General features: G+C 45.3%; 1 protein-coding gene across 1 annotated transcript in view; it reads left to right on the top strand.

Moving 5' to 3' along the window:
* Positions 1-2,944: 2,944 nt before the first annotated feature.
* The window catches only part of CLDN15 (claudin 15), a 52,241-nt gene continuing 35,046 nt past the window's right edge, over positions 2,945-20,139 (top strand). The window contains exon 1 of the mRNA XM_073654524.1: positions 2,945-3,689. Within this exon, the coding sequence (XP_073510625.1) occupies positions 3,473-3,689 (217 nt within the window). The 5' untranslated portion in view covers positions 2,945-3,472. The remainder of the gene's footprint in view (positions 3,690-20,139) is intronic.

Below are 20,139 nucleotides of genomic sequence, written 5' to 3'. Positions count from 1 at the left end.
TACACTGTATACTATGTACAGAGCTCCTGTGTATAGTGGCACTTATGGTAATATTAGTATTGTGCTTTTTTTTTATTAATGATCAGTATTGTAGTACTCAGTCACTACGTGATGGTAACACGTGGTCCAACCATGATGTGGCAGTATTTGTTCCTTGTATGTGGTATTATTTGGTCACTAAGTGGTGGTAATATGTGGTCTAGTCATGGTGTGGCGTTAATTGTTCCTTGTATGTGATATTATTCGGTCACTATGTGGTGGTAATATGTGGTCTTGTCATTGTGTGGTGGTGTTTGTACCTTGTATGTGGTATTATTGGTCATTTTTAAAAAATGTATGTGACACATTCCCTTAAAGAAAAATATATCAAAAAAGAGTATTGGGTATTTGAAGAAATGTTTAATAGGTTAGAGTAGAGTAAGGCCCGGCCAGAAGAGTCTACCACCACGTGGTGGCGGTTTAAAAAATCTTTTGGCTAAATCAAAAGCTGCTGGCTTGGCGGAGTCTCAAGCGGGCCCAAAAATTTTGCCCATATGGGGCCCTGAAATTCCTGGTGGCAGCCCTGCCTAATAGTTCAGGGACTTATCCACCAGGTCATAGAGGCTTGTGTCTCCTCATAGATCAGGGACTTATCCAACAGGACATTGAGGCTTGTGTCTCCTCATAGATCAGGGGCTTGTTCACCCGGATATTGAGGCTTATGTCTCCTCATAGATCAGGGGCTTGTCCACCCAGACATAGAGGCTTGTGTCTCCTCATAGATCAGGGGCTTGTCCACCCAGACATAGTGGCTTGTGTCTCCTCATAGATCAGGGGCTTGTCCACCCGGATATTGAGGCTTGTGTCTCCTCATAGATCAGGGGCTTGTCCACCCGGACATAGAGGCTTGTGTCTCCTCATAGATCAGAGACTTATCCACCAGGTCATAGAAGCTTGTGTCTCTTTATAGATCAGGGACTTATCCACCAGGACACAGAGGTTTGTGTCTCCTCGTAGATCAGGAAAATATAGTGTCATCATTGTCCGGCACTAATAGAGGTTCAGTGTCTAGGGGCGTACACCACATTTGTGCAACCTTTTGCAGCCACATATGGGCCCAATCTTATCCTGACTCCCCAACTCTTCATGGTCATGGAACCAGACCCTTGTAGCATCCCTGAACTTGCTGGACCACAAGGATTGCAGATAGTCATAGACCCAGCGCTCTTGGGGACCATGTAATTTTCCATTTACTACATGGATCTGACTTGAGTATGTGGTCGATCCTTATAACCTCACCCACGGTGGAAGACTGTAAATGCAATAACATTTATTACAGATGATTGACAGATTAATTTCCTCACTGAACTTTTGACATTTTTTTCTTGACTGTTGATACTCAGTAGCAATACATTATCCATCCGAGCATTCACATGCTCAGGTGAAACTGTACTATCTCTCAAATACTATTAATAGAAGTAGACCCGGCTGTATATGCAGTAAAGCTATAGACTTTGGACGCCCGGAGATCCGAGGCTGCACATTCAATATTTGCAGAACAGCCTGGATGTTCAGTTCTACCCCAGAGGGTGAAGCAGTCCTAATTTTCTGATGCAAAGTCATCACAGATTACAGTAGTGAATGTGGTAAAATCTGTTCTTTAGGTAGAGTTCCGAAGGAGAACCATCCGTCTGGCTGAGTCCACCCTCTAACAAGAGGGTCATGTGCTCAGAAGCCCACTGTTCCTGGTCAGTCATGCCCATACTCAACCCAACACCCAATGTAATTGGTTTCCTCAATGTGACCTCCATGGTTGAACACAGGCATCTTCAAGATGGTCCCGTTATCCACTTAGAAGAGCTAAGATGGGTTACATGACATCGCTTCCTGCATCTACAAGGTGTAAGGAGTATGATCAGCTCCTCTCTTTGGGTCGGCACTGTCGGTTATCTCAATATCACCGCATCTAGGATCCAGTCTTTTTTTGCTAGTGACCTGGTTTAGATAAAATCTCAACTACTGGATCAGTCCACCTAACAGCAAAATTGAATGTATCTTGACACTAAGCTAGACTTGACCATTCCAATAGTAGGTAGCACAGATGAGCGGATTTGGCAAAATTTTAATTCACCGGCTCACACGGAAATTCCATTTGCGTAGAAGTTACTCTCCGCAAATTGAATGTAATAAACATATGTAAAAAATTTTGAAAAACACTTTTACTCACCTCACCGCTCACCTCTCTGGCCCCTCCGCTCTTCACCATCACTCATCCGGTCCTCGCCCCATCTTCTAACCACTACCGTGAGCGAGGGGTCCTCGGGCCTCTGACGTTAGGCTGGGACTTCTCGCTCTGATAAGCTCATGGACATTTCTGCACTATAAACTTGTGAGCGCATGCGTGGAATAATCCTGGACCTCATCAGATCCAGAAGTCCCAGAGATTCAACAACGAGGACCAGACGAGGGACAATGGGGAGCGGAGGGTTTATAGAGATGAGTATAAATAGTTTTTTTTTATTTTTTTCACCTTTTGGTTGCCCTTTACACTGACGGAAGCAAATTATGAAATATCCGCATTTTGGCGAATACGAGTAGAGTTCAATCCGAGAAAATCCGGTCCGATTACTCCAATCAGTTTTTTTTGGACAAAAAGTTTCTCCACCTTCTCCGGTTCCGTCAGTCCGTGAAAATCGTACCATAGACTTGCATTGCTGATTTTGATCAAATTTGGACACGTCTCCGATTTTTTTTATGCAGACCGCTCGGTCCGAGGAGAAAATCGGACGTGTGAACGGCCCCATGGAATGTCATATATACAAGTGCAATCGGCGAAAACCTCGGCCAGAACTCGTAGGAGAATATCAGTCATGTGCACGAGCCCTTGATGGGCTAAGGTAGTAATAATGGAGGAGGGTGTCAGGTAGCGATGGGGACAGAATTGCTAAATGAAGGTGTATTGGTACAGAGACGCCGGAGGGAAGAGGAAGCACGAGGAATGTGCAGAAGTGTGAGACATTCTATCAGCCGTGTGCTGCAGAGGTACAATATATCAGTGCCCTGCAGAGTGGAGGATCAGCCATAGGTGTGGTGTAACAGAATGCGAGGAGGAGCTGCGGGGTTACACACCTCACATAGCTGATCTCTGAGTGTAGCATAGCTAGGAACATCAGAACATCTCTGCTGGCTCCTCACCACAGCAGATCTCCACTGGCTCCGCACCACAGCAGATCATTTGGGGAGTCCATGAATTTGGGGCTTTGAGGGAGAGAAGAACAAGGGGGCGAAGCAAAAAAAGGAGCGAAAGGGCAAAAAAGGGTCAGTGTTCCCGAAGTGAGAGGAAGAGGTCAGAGGAGCAGAGAACAGATCGATAGTGGTCAGAGCCAAGAGCAGAAGTGGTCATCATCTGGAAGCTTGGACAGTGGAGCCCACGAAGCGACACCACCAGTAAAACAATCCCTCGCCATCTCCTTCTCTATCACCACCCATCGCGATGTCCGCCGTCGTGGAGACAGTGGGATTCTTCTTCGGGGTATCAGGCTCGCTCATGTTGGGGATCACTCTCTTCAATGCCAACTGGCGGGTGTCGACGGTGGACGGGAACGTCATCACCACGTCCACCTTGTTCGAGAACCTGTGGATGAGCTGCGCCACCGACTCCACCGGAGTGTACAACTGTCGTGACTTCCCCTCCTTGCTGGCGCTCTCTGGTGAGTTGTTGTGGGGTGTGGGGGGTCAGGGCGCAGGGGGTTGGCTGGGGTGTAGGAGACGATTATTGATGGAGCGTTTCATGGACACTAGTGGTTCAGGAGGTCGGGAGGCGATGTACACGGTGGGATTGGGGACGAGGCTGGGGTCCGGGGGTGATGGATGGTAATAGTTATCCAGGCACAAGAACGACGACTTCTTGGGTTCCAAGTTAAAGGGTCTTAAAAGGCTAATGATGAGATGAAGGAGGACGAGGAGGGGAAGAAGGACGAGAAGGACAAAAATGAGGTGGAGAAGAGGAGAAGCATCAACAGAGGGAGAAACAGGACATTAGGGAAAAACTTCAGGAGAAATTAAACCATAGGGGAGATCATGAAGGGGCCGTATGGAGGGGTCCGGGGAGGAGGTGATGGAGGTCACACACAGGGGGGACTCGAATGATGGGATGCGGAGAACTGAGATCAAGAAATCAAGAGGGAAAGTAATGAGGCACCAGGTGGACTGGAGACCGACTATACTGTAACAGTAGTGTAAGGAGACAGTCAGCAAGTAGGATACATCTGTATACTGTAAGAGTAGTGTAAGGAGGCAATCAGCAGGTAGGTTACCTCTGTATACTATAAGACTAGTTTATGGAGATAGTCAGCAGATATTTTACCTCTGTATACTGTATATACTGTATGTACAGTGTAATGAGACAGTCAGCAGGTAGGCTACCTCTGTATACTGTATGTATAGCGTAAGGAGACAGTCAGCAAATAGGTTACTATACAGATACTGTATGTACAATGTAAGGAGACAGTCAGCAGGTAGGTTACTATAGGGATACTGTATGTACAGTGTAAGGGGACAGGCAGCAAGTAGGTTACCTCCGCATACTGTATGTACAGTGCAATGAGACAGTCAGCAGGTAGATCACTTCCGTATACTGTAAATACAGTGTAAGGAGACAGTCAGCAGGTAGGTCACCTCTGTGTACTGTATGTATAGTGTAAGGAGACAGTCAGCAGGTAGATCACCTCCGTATACTGTAAATGCAGAGTAAGGAGACAGCAGGTAGGTCACCTCTATACTGTATGTACAGTGTAATGAGACAGTCAGCAGGTAGGTCACCTCTGTGTACTGTATGTATAGTGTAAGGAGACAGTCAGCAGGTAGATCACCTCTTTATACTGTAAATACAGTGTAAGGAGACAGCAGGTATGTCACCTCTATACTGTATGTACAGTGTAAGGAGACAGTCAGCAGGTAGGTCACCTCTGTGTACTGTATGTATAGTGTAAGGAGACAGTCAGCAGGTAGATCACCTCTATATACTGTAAATACAGTGTAAGGAGACAGTCAGCAGGTAGGTCACCTCTGTGTACTGTATGTATAGTGTAAGGAGACAGTCAGCAGGTAGATCACCTCTATATACTGTAAATACAGTGTAAGGAGACAGCAGGTACGTCACCTGTATACTATATGTATAGTGTAAGGAGACAGTCAGCAGGTAGGTCACCTCTGTGTACTGTATGTATAGTGTAAGGAGACAGTCAGCAGGTAGATCACCTCTATATACTGTAAATACAGTGTAAGGAGAAGCAGGTACGTCACCTGTATACTATATGTATAGTGTAAGGAGACAGTCAGCAGGTAGGTCACCTCTGTGTACTGTATGTATAGTGTAAGGAGACAGTCAGCAGATAGATCACCTCTGTATACTGTAAATACATTGTAAGGAGACAGGAGGTACGTCACCTGTATACTATATGTATAGTGTAAGGAAACAGTCAGCAGGTAGGTCACCTCTGTGTACTGTATGTATAGTGTAAGGAGACAGTCAGCAGGTAGATCACCTCTATATACTGTAAATACATTGTAAGGAGACAGGAGGTACGTCACCTGTATACTATATGTATAGTGTAAGGAGACAGTCAGCAGGTAGATCACCTCTGTATACTGTAAATACATTGTAAGGAGACAGGAGGTACGTCACCTCTATACTATATGTATAGTGTAAGGAGACAGTCAGCAGGTAGGTCACCTCTATACTGTATGTATAGTGTAAGGAGACAGTCAGCAGGTAGGTCACCTCTGTGTACTGTATGTATAGTGTAAGGAGACAGTCAGCAGGTAGATCACCTCCGTATACTGTAAATACAGTGTAAGGAGACAGCAGGTACGTCACCTCTATACTATATGTATAGTGTAAGGAGACAGTCAGCAGGTAGATCACCTCTGTGTACTGTATGTATAGTGTAAGGAGACAGTCAGCAGGTAGATCACCTCCGTATACTGTAAATACAGTGTAAGGAGACAGCAGGTACGTCACCTCTATACTATATGTATAGTGTAAGGAAACAGTCAGCAGGTAGATCACCTCCGTATACTGTAAATACAGTGTAAGGAGACAGCAGGTACGTCACCTCTATACTATATGTATAGTGTAAGGAGACAGTCAGCAGGTAGATCACCTCTGTATACTGTAAATACAGTGTAAGGAGACAGCAGGTAGGTCACCTCTGTGTACTGTATGCATAGTGTATGGAGACAGTCAGCAGGTAGATCACCTCTGTATACTGTATGTATAGTGTATGGAGACAGTCAGCAGGTAGATCACCTCTGTATACTGTATGTACAGTGTAAGGAGACAGTCAGCAGGTAGGTCACCTCTGTATACTGTATGTATAGTGTATGGAGACAGTCAGCAGGTAGATCACCTCTCCATAGTACACTGTGTGCCTGTGACTTGCTGGTGGCCTCCTGACACTGATCTGCACATGATGGAGCCGTTTCCTTTCTTCTTTGTGTAACAGTCGCTTTGATCGGACTCCTGGATAGTAGAGTGTAGAGTGCAGGGCGCACACTGTCCGTTGTCATTGACGTTCCGCCGTAGTATTATTATTATTATTATTATTGGTCTGGGGAGCTGATTCTTGATTACTGTAGGGGGGGTGGTTATGATACTTTGTAAACTTTTTGTAAACTTTTCTGCACCATTGGTCACTTCTGCATCGTTACATTACTGCTCCCAGATCTCTGCTCTCTGTCAGCGACTAATAAGGTTCCTGCAGGAGAAGGAAACCTGCACGGCACTGATCATTAGTGTCCAGCCTAGACAAAGCTCTGTGAGCGAAACATCTGCAGAACTAATCTCTCTCCCATCCTGATAGCTTCATGTATCAGCCAGGTATCCCATGAGCAAACCTCCGCAGGATGGATATGAAGAAAGAGACTGACCCAGTAACTAGGCACTTGCACTTTTTGTTTTTGCACTTTTCCTCCCCTTATTTCTACAGCCATAACTTTTTAATTTTTCCGTTCCCTGTGATCATTAGCGATTAACAGCATTGCGGTGGTAAACAGCAGTGATCAGACCTACCTCAGGTTACTGCTGTTAGAGGCAAGTGCAGGCTGTATAACACTGCCAGCAACCACCATGCCTGGAGCGGGACCTTCTCCCAAACCCGCTTCAAAGACGCACACCTGGCAGATGTTGGGAAGGGGTTAAAGCAGACCTTTCACCCGTTTTAGCAGACAGCCCTGCTCTCAGCTCTGATCTCTGCAGATACTGTCTAATATAGAGCAGAGCTGAGTGTGATAACAAACACCTCCAGCAGCTTTCATCTCACAGCAGTCAGTGTGGAGGAAGAAGAGAAGAGCTGAGCTATGCCTCATTAAAACACATTTGCAGCTGCAGCTCTCCTCTCACGGCACTGTTAGCTCAGCTTTATTAACCCTTCTGCTCACATTGACTTCTGGGAAATGAAAGCTGTAGGTGTTTATAGTCACACTCAGCTCTGCTCTATACTACACAGTAAGTGCAGAGATCACAGAGGAGAACAGGGTTGTGTGTCACATGGGCGTGTTCTTTTTTTACCCTACTGTTTATGATTGGTCGGCGTCATCAGGAGAAAAAGGGCTCGTCCCTAGTGATAAATCTCTGGTAAAAGCCCCTTGGGCTTATAAATTATAACATAAACTTTACAAGCAAATTTCTCTGCAACAGAAAATGAAAATAATAAAAAAAACAAATAGGTTTTACTCAGTTCTGTAGCCACTATCCCATGATGTGTCCAATTTAAGTTACTCAAACTGGTGGAAGGTCCTCCTTTTCTCCTTAAAGGTGTTTTTTGTCTTTTTTACCCCAACAGGAAATGCTGTGCTAAAAGAGGGGGGTCCTCTACTCAGGATGCTCTTCTTCTGGAAAGTGGAGAGCAGTTGCAAAAATTGTCTCCTGACCTGATTTACAAAGACTACACTACACTATGAATGGTTACTTTGCAATACTTGCCCTGTGGTGGTGCGGTGCTGCAGGAAGTGTGAACACTTACTACCTGGTTTCCTTTCAGATTAAAGTTGATGAGGCGCTTTGTGACCAACATTTTGTCCAGGGACCTTTCTAACCGGTAAGACTGGTCCACACTTGACCTCCATTCTAGGATTTGAATGAACTCCTTCCATAGACATGCATTTCCTTTTTTTTCCACCGAGCTGGGGACTAGGAAACTGGGTGATATGGAGGATGTTTGGCTGACGTGGAGAATGGCCATGGTCACTATACATTTGTGCTTTTTTTTTGTGGAGATTGCCTCCCATAGAAGAATCATGTCTCGTTGTTTGTGGTTTGCATTGATCAACGTTACTTCTGTGTGTTAGACCTCGGCACGTCTTCTCGTTATCTCGCCTGGGTTCCTTTTGTCTATTTCCTCCGCTTGTCTTATGATCTCATTGAACTTTGACCGATAAGACTACAGCTTCACTTCTCAATATTCCACCTTGCGTTTGAAACCTTGTTTTTGATGTTCGATATCTCCTGGGTATCAGACGGACATCATTTTCCTCTTTAAATTGGATCGGGTGGTCCATAGTTACCAAACTGGGACCATCACCAATCCTGAGAACGCTTCTCTACTCATAGTCTATGGATGGAGTGCTGTCCGGAGAGATGAACCTGCAAGACCATTTCCCCATCCAAAGGGAGAACTTCAGAGCTCATTCTCGTGATCAGTGGGGGTTCCAGTGTTGGGACCACCAAGTTATCATCTCTTTAAAAATAGAGATTCATCTCCCAATATAACCTTCACCAATCATATATGAAAGCAGACTAACTCTTATGTACCATTATGCAGCACGGGGCTGAGATTTTTTTGCCAGTGGAAAACTCCACTGAGGTCTTGTCTTGGCCCCGGGGCTGGATTTGTGGTCAGAGAGTACATCACTTGTCGTAGAAGAATTCCACTTCTGCCAGTTATAATTAATTACCAAGAGACAATCAGATGCTCCGGCTGCTGGGTTCAGATAAATCAGACTGCGATGTGTTTAATTCTCTCCAAGTAGCATTACCTGGAAGCACCACTATGACGTAAGGTCATCCAGCAAACACCAATCAGCCGAGAAAGACTGGATTTACCTCGGTGCCCACACTACACCATGTAACTGTGCCTTATTACATGAGTTGGTAAAAACAGTTTTTATATCGATATAGTATCTCTGCAATGACGGTTGTCACCTACATTTACAAGTCCCCCCATCCTAAATAGTATATGGACTGTTGAGTTGAGGGCCAATCGTGAAGTGAAGGAATCAAATCAAGAATTCATTGGACATGTTAATACTTAGTGTTGGCTTGGAAGAAACTTCTGTAATATGACACAACCTCAAATTCTCCATCTCCGTTCCCTTAGCACCATGAAAAGCATTGAATACTGGCCATGAATTAGAGGATGGGTGAGATTGACCTTTATTTGATATATTGATTGAGAATCTGTAGACACAATATGAATACATGATGCATTAACAGAGTGTTGGCTCTCTCTCCAGAAAGTCCTGTCTTTTATTTTAGGTCTTCAATCTTCTCAGTGTTCTGCTAAAAGTTCCCGAGCTGTCATCGTTCATCTTTTTTGGCCAATTCCCTGACGCCTATGAATTTTCCAAGTGTCGTGCCCCCGGGGGCCTTACTGTTTGGGGACAGTATATATACATCACGGTGGCTGGCCCAGGGCGGACAGTGCACAAAAGGGGTAGCGATTACTAATAAAGTTCAGAGAAATTCGTGACGCCACCTGTGGTGTTTGATGAAGGTCACCAGCGCTGCAGCAGTCCTCTGAGGCAGGTGACAAGGTAGCTAAAGATGGTACAGCTCCCCACAGGTGGAGCGGGCCTCAGGGCAGTGTAGATAGATAGATGGTGGAAGGTGCGCTGGGCGTTGTTGTGCAGGTAGGGAACGCAGCAGGAGTAACGGACAGAGACAGGGGTTTTTGCTTCGTTACCTTTACTGGTGCAGCTGGTAGATACGGTCCAGGGTACTCTAGGTGAAGGGCGCACTTTTGGACTTCTCCCCAGTGAGCGGGTATAAGGCCTCCTGATCTGTGTCTGCCTCTGTGTAAGCTCCTGGCCAGCCTGCAACTGTGCCTAGCTTATGTGTCTTGCTTTTTCTACTCCACCTGTTGCTCTGAAGTAGGACCTCCGGTTGGTAACCACTTTCCCTGGACGTCGGGGCCTTTGTGGTTTCTGGTCCTGTATGTGTCTAGCTTCAGGTTTGCCAGGGACTTGTAGTCCTCCTGGGATTCCGGTTATCCCTACTGGGTGTAAAGGGTCCCTGTAGGCTCGGACCCGGTGTCCGGTATATATACTGGGGTGAGCCTGGTATGCTTCTCTGCCCCCTTTATCACTCCTTTCTTCCACTCGCCTTCGGCCACGCTCAGGGCCCTCACTAGGCTTCAGTACTGCTGGAGGCCTAGCTTGCCTCACACAGCAGCCTGCGTGCTCCTCTCACTCTGAGCACTAACTTAACTGACTAGAAAAAGCTGCCTGGCTCTCCAAACGCGACATAGTGTCCGCTAGCAAATTGAATGGAAAATCGGGTCAAATTGTTAGCGGGCGCCATGTTGCTTTTGGAGAGCTACTGCGTGCACAAACATTGGAGCTCCCCCACAAGTGACCCCATTTTGGAAACTAGACCCCCCAAGGCACCTATCTAGATGCATATTGAGCACTTGGAACCCCCAGGTGCTTCACAAATTGATTCGTAAAAATGAAAAAGTGAAAAAAAAAACACTTTTTCATATTTATGAATCAATTTGTGAAACACCTGGGGGTTCCAAGTGCTCACTATGCATCTAGATAGGTGCAATGGGGGTCTAGTTTCCAAAATGGGGTCACTTGTGGGGGAGCTCCAATGTTTGGGCACACAGGGACTCTCCAAATGCAACATGATATCCGCTAACAAATTGTCGGCTCAAATTGTTAGCGGACATCATGTTGCGTTTGGAGAGCCCCTGTGTGCTCAAACATTGGAGCTCCCCCACAAGTGACCCCATTTTGGAAACTAGACCCCCCAAGGCACCTATCTAGATGCATAGTGAGCACTTGGAACCCCCAGGTGTTTCACAAATTGATTCATAAATATGAAAAAGTGTTTTTTTTTTCACTTTTTCATTTTTACGAATCAATTTGTGAAGCACCTGGGGGTTCCAAGTGCTCACTATGCATCTAGATAGGTGCCTTGGGGTGTCTAGTTTCCAAAATGGGGTCACTTGTGGGGGGAGCTCCAATGTTTGGGCACACAGGGGCTCTCCAAACACAACATGGCGTCCGCTAATTATTCAAGCAAATTTTACAATCAAAAATTCAAATGGCGCCCCTTCCCTTCCGAGCCCTGCCGTGCACCCAAACAGTGTTTTTTCCCCAAATATTGGGTATCTGCATGCCCAGGGGAAATTGCACAACAAATTTTGGGGTCCATTTTTTCCTGTTACCCCTGTGAAAATAAAGAAAATTGGGTCTAAAGTAACATTTTTGTGAAAAAAGTTAAATGTTCATTTTTTTCTTCCACATTCAAAAAATTCCTGTGAAGCACCTGAAGGGTTAATAAAGTTCTTGAATGTGGTTTTGAGCACCTTGAGGGGTGCAGTTTTTAAAATGGTGTCACTTTTGGGTATTTTCTGTCATAAAGACCTCTCAAAGTGACTTCAAATGTGAAGTGGTCCCTAAAAAAATGGTTTTGTAAATTTTGTTGGAAAAATGAGAAATCGCTGGTCAACTTTTAACCCTTATAGCTCCCTAACAAAAAAAAATGTTGGTTCCAAAATTGTGCTGATGTAAAGTAGACATGTGGAAAATGTTATTTATTAACTCTTTTGTGTGACATATCTCTCTGATTTAAGGGCATAAAAATTCAAAGTTTGAAAATTGCAAAATTTTCAAAATTTTCGCCAAATTTCCATTTTTTTCACAAATAAACGCAAGTGATATCGAAGAAATTTTACCACAATCATGAAGTACAATATGTCACGAAAAAACAGTCTCAGAATCAAGGGGATCCGTTGAAGCGTTCCAGAGTAATTACCTCATAAAGTGACAGTGGTCAGAATTGTAAAAATTGGCCTGGTCATTAACGTGCAAACCACCCTCGGGGCTTAAGGGGTTAAAGAAACTTCTTCTTTTATCACCACTGATGCTTTCTTCTTCCATAGAACATTTTATCCTATTTAGACTTTTAGCCTTTGACACCTCAAGATCTTCCTTCTTCTACTATCGGTGGCCACCACAGACGAAAATGTGACATTACCGTCATTCAGATGAAATGCATGGATGTCTCATGATCTCCAGAAAAAAGAGTCACTTACAAAGATTCTCTGGAGAAAAGTCTTGTGCATGAGAGCTCCCTCTGTAATGTGCATATGCCCTAAGAGGACATATGGGCAGGGAATAATTTCCAGAGTTAGTCTCCTGAAAGGAACCAAAGAGTTCATAAAGTCCTACTTAACCTTACAGACTAACCAGCAATGGTGGTTTGGAAGCCCCACATATTGAGATCTAAAGGTTCTTCCAGATTGGTTGGGTGAAAAATAAAAATCTAGAACCTAGGGAAGGCAAATAGAAAATCTGCTGGATTATTCCTTCCCAACACCAAAGACAGTGTGTCTTCAGAGCGTCGCCCCAGACATTGGATCCTTAGAGGGTCCTCCGCTTGCAGAGATTGAATGCCCATGACCAGATTTTGAATAAGGGGCATAGCAAGACCTTCTTAAACAAAAAGATGTTATTTTTATTTTTTGGGGGGTAAAAGTTGTTGAAGTTGGAGAAGTCCTTTAAATTAGGACACCTTTGCTATGTCTTTAACTCTACAGCTGGCCATCGGCATAGTATTTCTATTCGTAAAGTAGAATCAATTATTTTTTGGGAATCTCCAACTAGGGTTGGGATCTTCTTCAATGGAGAAGGCCAAACAGTCCTTATCTGCCCCCCTTAAGGGTTTGACATTGTCAGCCTCTGAAGGAGCTGCCTCATCAAGATAATCAGCTGTAGCGATCAACTGATCATGGGTGGGTCTATAAGATAAACCCACCTGAGCAAGAAATGCTCCTACTAACTGAGCTCCTGTTCTGATTATCATAGGGATAGTCTGTAAAGTCCACATTCCCTATGCTAGGGCTCAGTGATGTGGTCGTCCTCTCGATATAAAGCAAATACGGCATGTTTGTGGTTTTTGTGTTACCTTAGGTCATAGAGTTAACTTTGACCCACCTTTCTGTTTTCAGCTCTGGAGCACACGGTCAGTGCGACAAACGTTCTTTATGATAACAAGGCAGAAGTGACAGGGGGGTGCAGACATGGAGTAAGAACAGAAAGCCAACGGCACATAAATATTGTGGTGAACTCATCCACAATGGACTCTGTGATCTGTTGTGTGGATAGAGGATGGTGTGACCGAGACGTAGAGAACTGACCGAGACGTAGACCATAAAGTAACATCTCACTAACATGGTGTAACAGACTGCGGAGGTAATGTGACTGGACCCCAGGAGGGTCCCATTTAAACATCAGTATCTTTAGAGGGTCCCGGCTGCACCGCAGAACCTAGAGAAAGTCCCATCATAACCAACCAAGAAAGAGTCCAAACCAAAACTTAAGTATCTATAAAGTGTCTGATCCAGAACTTAGTACATAAAGAGAGTCCAAAAGAGGCAAATATGGATGTCACTGTTATTATGGGGGCACTGTGGATGTCATTGCTATTATGGGGACATTGTGGATGTCACTGTTATTATGGGAGCACTGTGGATGTCACTATTATTATGGGGGGTTGTGAATATCACTGTTATTATGGGGGCATTGTGGATATCACTGTTATTATGGGGGCACTGTGGAAGCCGCTATAGGTGAGACATTTTAGTGCTATATACTCAGTATCGCTATGTGACAGGTATACATTCAGCTTATATACAATAAGGCAGGGGTGGGAACCTCCAGCTTGCGGGCATTTTATGGCTAGTGATGTAATTTCTTCAGGCCCCCAGGCAGATTCCTTGAGACCGCAGTGCTAGGGCCTCCTATTTTCACCCCTGACCATGAGTATAATGACTCAGCATTCGCTGCAGCACACGCAAAATATGGTTATGTCCTGGCACTGGCCAGTGACAACTTCAGAACATTCTTTGTGGGCGAAGTTAGCAAGCTCTGTGCTCCCATCCCAATGGTGAAAGAAGCATTCTTGGTGTGATTCCTATGTGATGTATATACAGTAGTCTCAGTGTCTCCTATGTAGTGTATATACAGCAGTCTCATTGTCTCCTATGTGATGTATAAACAGCAGTCTCAGTGTTTCCTTTGTGATGTATATTCATCAGTCTCAGTGTCTCCTATGTGATATACACAGCAGTCTCAGTATCTCCTATGTGATGTATATACAGTAATGTCAGTGTCTCCTATGTAGTGTATATACAAAAGTCTCATTGTCTCCTATGTGATGTATAAACAGCAGTCTCAGTGTCTCCTAAGTAATGTATTCAGCAGTCTCTGTGTCTCATATGTGACATATACAGCAGTCTCTGTGTCTTCTATGTGATGTATATACAGCAGCCTCAGTGTCTCCTATGTAATGTATAAACAGCAGTCTCAGTATCTCCTATGTGATGTATATACAGCAGTCTCGATGTCTCCTATGAGATGTATAAACAGCAGTCTCCATGTCTCCTATGTGAAATATATACAGAAGACTCAGTGTCTCCTATGTGATGAATATACAGCAGTCTCAGTGTCTCTTATATGATTTATATACAGCAATCTCAGTGTCTCTTATGTGATGTATTTATAGCAGTCTCAATGTCTCCTATGTAATGAATATACAGTAGTCTCAATGTCTCCTATGTGATGTATGTACGGCAGTCTCAGTGCTTCCTATGTGATATTCAGTCATGCCAAAAGTGTTTGCATCCTTCAAATTGTTCCAGAAAATGAAGCATTTCTCCCAGAAAATTATTGCAATTACACATGTTTTGTTATACACATGTGTATTTCCTTTGTGTTTACTGATACAACACAAAAAAACAGATAAAGAAAGGCAAGTTGGACATAATTTCACATTAAACCCCAAAAATGGGTCAGGCAAAATTGTTGGCAACCTCAACTTAATATTTGGTTGCACACCTTGTGGAATAAATAGCTGCAATCAATCGCTTCCTATAACCATCAACAAGCTTCTTATACTTCTCACCTGGAATTCTGGACCACACTTTTCTTACAAGCTGCTCCAGGTCTCTCATATTTGAAGGAGTCTTCTCCCAACAGCAATTGTAAGATCTCTCCACAGGTGTTCAATGGGATTTAGATCCGGACTCATTGCTGCCACTTCAAAACTTTCCAGCGCTTTTTTTCCATCCATTTCTGGGTGGTTCTTGAAGTATGTTTGGGGTCATTGTCCTGCTGGAAAACTCATGGCCTAGGATGCAAAGCCAGCTTTCATACATGGTCACTACACTGCAACCTAAAATCCTTTGGTAATCTTCGGATTTCATGATGCATTGCACACAGTCAAGGCACCCAGTGCCAGAGGCAGAAAAACAACCCAAAAACATCTGTGAATCCACCATATTTGACTGTAGGTACTGTGTTCTTTTCTTTCTAGACCTCATTCTGTTTTCAGTAAACAGTAGAATGATGTGCTTTACCAAAAGGCTCTATCTTGGTTTCATCTGTCCATAAGATGCGATCCCAGATGGATTTTGGCTTACTCACATACATTTTGGCAAACTGCAGTCTAGCTTTTTTATGTCTCTGTGACAGCAGTCTGAGTATTCTATATGTATTGTATATACAGCAGTCTCGTTAACTCCTATGTGATGTATATGCAGCAGTCTATTTCCTATGTGATGTATATACAGCAGTCTTGTTATCTCCTAGGTGATGTATATACAGCAGTCTCAGTATCTCATATGTGATGTGTCAGGAATATCACAAATATCACAGACCGGGAAGGTCACGCAGAACCACCCGATGTGATCTCTAGAGCGACCAGTTTTCTTCTGCCCACTATCGTCAAGACAATTACATGATGGGCTGATGATTAACGGAGGAGGCTGCAGGCTGTGTGCACTAACTGGCTGGTTTTTGGAAAACTAACAGTGAACATATGGTATATACACCTCTGGATTCCAACACATGGAATATGTATATAATCCGTACGGTCACGGCTAGCTCCGCGATAGCCCCAAACTACTCACTGCCACCACTAGTTTTTTTTTCTTTATACAAAATGCAGGCTGACTAGACACCTGGTAGCATAAGCCTTTGAGGTGTGGTTACAGACCAAAAGGAACAGAGCAATTACATTTTATATTTAATCCAAAGGGGGGAAGTGTTTATGAAAAATCTATAAAAGATTTTACAAAAAGGTCACAAAAATACAGCATATTCAGTTACATAAAAGAAAAGGGTGTAATGCAGCGGCTTGCGGCATTACTGTAATGGTCCAGGGTGTGTTTTGGCCAACCATGTACCTCCCCCAGGTGACTAGTCACATGACTGTGACATCGCACAGGTCCTGTGCACACAGAAGGTCTGATCACATGACTGTGACATCAGCACAGGTCCTGTGTGTGCACTAGAGGATATATAAACCCTGGTAGATTTGAGACAGGGTGTGAAAGGCGTGAGGCCTGTTCCCTGTGTGGGAAACCGTTAGAGTGTAAGGCCTAGTGAAGCCTGGTGAAGCCTGAAAGGCAGAGGCTGGATCCTTATGTGTAAGCGATACCAGTAGCCTTGGAGGGCCTGAGGCTTGGAAGGCAAGAGTCCTGGAAGGCAGAGGCTGGATGTTAGGTGAGAAAACATACCAGTAGCCTTTGAAGGAACGAGGGCTGGAGACCCCCATATAGGAAGCCTTAAAGCCACAGTGGTGGCAGAACAAATCTGACTGAAGCAGCTAAAACCCGGCAAAGGTAAAACATTGCATTATATGGATGTTGATATAAGTGACTTTGCTGAATGCTGTAACTGGAGCCAAGTGGGCCTGTCTGCCACTTGAAAGGCTCCTGGACATTATATGTGTATGTCGGCGAGCCACTGAGTTGGACTCGGTGATAAGCTGTAGTGAAGTATAATAAACTGCTGGATTGTGAAATACTGGAAAATGTGGCTGGTGTGCTTTAATTGACCCGGTGCAGCGAGTATCCCCCAGCATGATGACTAGCGCTGCCTTACATGTGGTTGGAGAATGCGGGCAACTGCAGCCCGGTTGCTAGGGGCAACTGCAGCCCGGGTGCTAGGGGCAACTGCAGCCTGGTTGCTAGGGGTAATGGCACAGGATGACGAGTGTGGATACAAGCATCTTGCTGTGGCTCGGCTGGGTCATGAAGATTAAAGCATCTTGCTGTAACTCGGCGGGGTTACGAAAATTGTCTTCGCACTCAAACCTAGTTTGCTGTGGCTCGGCGGGGTCATGAAAATTAAAGCATCTGGCTGTAACTTGGCGGGCTTACGAAAATTAAAGCATCTGGTTGTAACTCGGCGGGGTTACGAAAATTGTCCTCGCACTCAAACCTGGTTTGCTGTGGCTCGGCGGGGCTGCGAAAATTTTCCGGGGAGAGCGGTGTGAAGTGTCTAGTGTGAACAGTGTACCGCGATGGCTGTGAACGGAGCAGCAAATGAAACTGAAGCTATTGAGCGATTAAAGTGCCGGTTAAAACTGCAGCAGGTATTTGAGAAACGTCTACAGGACATGGTGCAGGAACGGCAGGAGCTGTTGGCACCGTATAGAATGGCGGCAGTGGACCATTCTGTGAACTCTCCGGGGGCCCCAGTATTGTCCCAGAGTGCCCGGGGACTATTGCTGATTTTTTTTGTAAAAATCCCCCTACAGGTGTGGGTGTCCAAAAGTGGGCGGAGTCTAAAAAGGGGGTGGATTTTCAAAGCAGCATGGAGTATAGAAAACCAAAATTTGTTACTGGTTGTGGGTTGGTACCACCTAAAAATGACAATTTGACCGTTGATAACGGGGTAGCTCCTGTAGAAGGGGTTGACGTCAAGGTGGGAGGTGATTTGTTGGTCCACGACACCATGGGGAGTGACACAGACCCCACAACTGACGGTGACACTATGAAAGTAGAAAGACAGTTCAGTCAGGAGGGGCTAGACGAGGGGAGAGAGTCCCCCTCTCGTCATCGACGGCGCAAGGGCCACAAAAAGGTTGCTCCTGTAGTCTTTGCTGCAAGTGAAAATAAAGAAAATGTAGTACTGTGTGCCTTTGTTTCAAGTGTGGATCCTCCTTTAGAGGCAGAAGAGGAGGTGACGTTGCCAGTAGCAACCTCCGGTACAGTACTGAGACAGAAGGATCAGGATCTGACAGCCCTGAAAGAGGAGGTGGCCAGTCATGACCAAGAGCTGGAGCCTATCAGGCAGCAGTGTCAGAGTGACGTGCAGCAACTATGGGAAAACCTGGAGAACGTGTCCTCAGACCAGCGGTGCCTGGAGTCTGAACGGCAGAAACTATACCAGGTTGTGAGGAACTTACAGAGAGACCTGGAGGGAAGCAACGAGGAAATTAACCAATGGAAGGAAATGTTCCAGGAAATTAAGGTGGACCGCCGCAAAACCAACGAGGAGGTTTTGCAGTTGAAGCTTGAGAAGGAGGCGCTGCAGGATGAAGTTTCTGGGCGTGAACAAAACCTAGAACAACTGCGCGAACAGTTCAACAGGGAGCTGTGGGAATCCAAGAAGGAAAATGGTGATCTCCGCAGAAAGACCCTAGGTCTGGAAGCTCAGGTGAAGGAGCTGCAGACGTTCTGTGATATCTCCAGAGGGCAGAGATGTGCCTTAAGGGAAGAATCAGCAAGATGGAAGCTGAGTGGAAAAAGATGGAGGAGTCTATCGGAGAAGCCACAGACCAGGGCCAGGATTTGGCCACTGGAGATGGGAAGTATGAAACAAATACCTACTCAAATAATGCGAGGTTGGATGATTCGGTGGATGTAGGAGCCGAGATCAAGAGCTCAAGGAGTCGCTACAAGCCCATTTGAAGCAAGAGAAGCTTGAGAGACTGGCTGTTGAGAGCCGAGTGGGCGCATTGGAGACAGAGAGGTCTGAGAGAACTCTACTGTTAAAGGAGCAGTTGAAGCAGGAAGAGCTTCAGATATGGGCTGCTGAGAGGCGAGCAGCTGAGCTAGAGGAAGAAGTTTTCGAGCTCAAAGGTCGCCTAGCAAAGTATCACTCAGTGAATGAGGCCTCCTTGGAGAAGGAAAAGGGCAAACAAGTTGCACTCACTCCCTTATACCATGAGAAGGTGGATCTGAAGAGAGCTAAGAGAGTGTTACCAGAAGATAAATATGAAATGGAAGTGGTCAAGACGAAAATTTGTGAATTTGTAGCTGTGAGTCAGCTCAGGGGAAGCATACAGGGTGAAGAAGCTGAAAGTCAGTTGCTCCTGAAACCGGAGCTAGATGATCTTTTGGAGACCACTGGTGAGACAGAAACCTCTCGGTACAAGTGCCTCATAGATGTACCCGAGGATTTGAGAGAAGAATGCACCAGTGAGTCCGTGCATGAAGAGTTTAAGAAGGCCGTGGGAGCCTGTAAGGTGTACTCGACCCCAGAAGCTAAACAGCTGGTGGTCCTTTCCACGACCGCGAAGTCACAGTGAAGAGGGTGGCGATCCTAAGTGACATGCACTGGCGATGTATTCGCACGAAGCGGTTTCTCCGGTTGAAGACGGAACAAGCCGTTAGACAACTGGAGCTTATGAGAAAAGCTCACAGTCTGCGGGAAGAGGTCATCCGGGTGCCTCATGTTCTGGTGAGAAAGCTCATTGGGAGAAATGGCCGAGCCATGCAGATGATGGTAAAGAAGTCTGGTGTGATGAGAGTAAGCAGTCCACGTGATCGACAGGACTGGATACCAGATGAAGACGGCATGGTGTCATTCTCCGCTGTAGGAACGGAAGAAAGTCTTGCATATATACGCATGCTGATGGAGTACCGAGTGACCTACCTGCGAGAGGTAGAGCAGTTGAATCTCGCTAGACTGCGAGTGGAAAGACAGAATCGCCTGAGCGGCAGAAGGTGGCAGCCGTCTAGAAATTGTGAGACCAGACAGAGAAAGGGCCCCCTAAATAACAGAACAGCTACAGCTGAAGTTAGGGACCTTTCAAGATGTCCTGAGAGTAGTGGGTGTGGGTTTAGAGGTAGTGAGACCTCC

Source organism: Phyllobates terribilis, unplaced genomic scaffold, assembly GCF_046119375.1.
Source record: "Phyllobates terribilis strain yellow unplaced genomic scaffold, ASM4611937v1 Scaffold_11__3_contigs__length_659146591, whole genome shotgun sequence".
NCBI classification, from domain to species: domain Eukaryota; kingdom Metazoa; phylum Chordata; class Amphibia; order Anura; family Dendrobatidae; genus Phyllobates; species Phyllobates terribilis.
The sequence above is the reverse complement of the archived record's forward strand: the minus strand, read 5'-3'. Positions and strand labels throughout refer to the sequence as shown.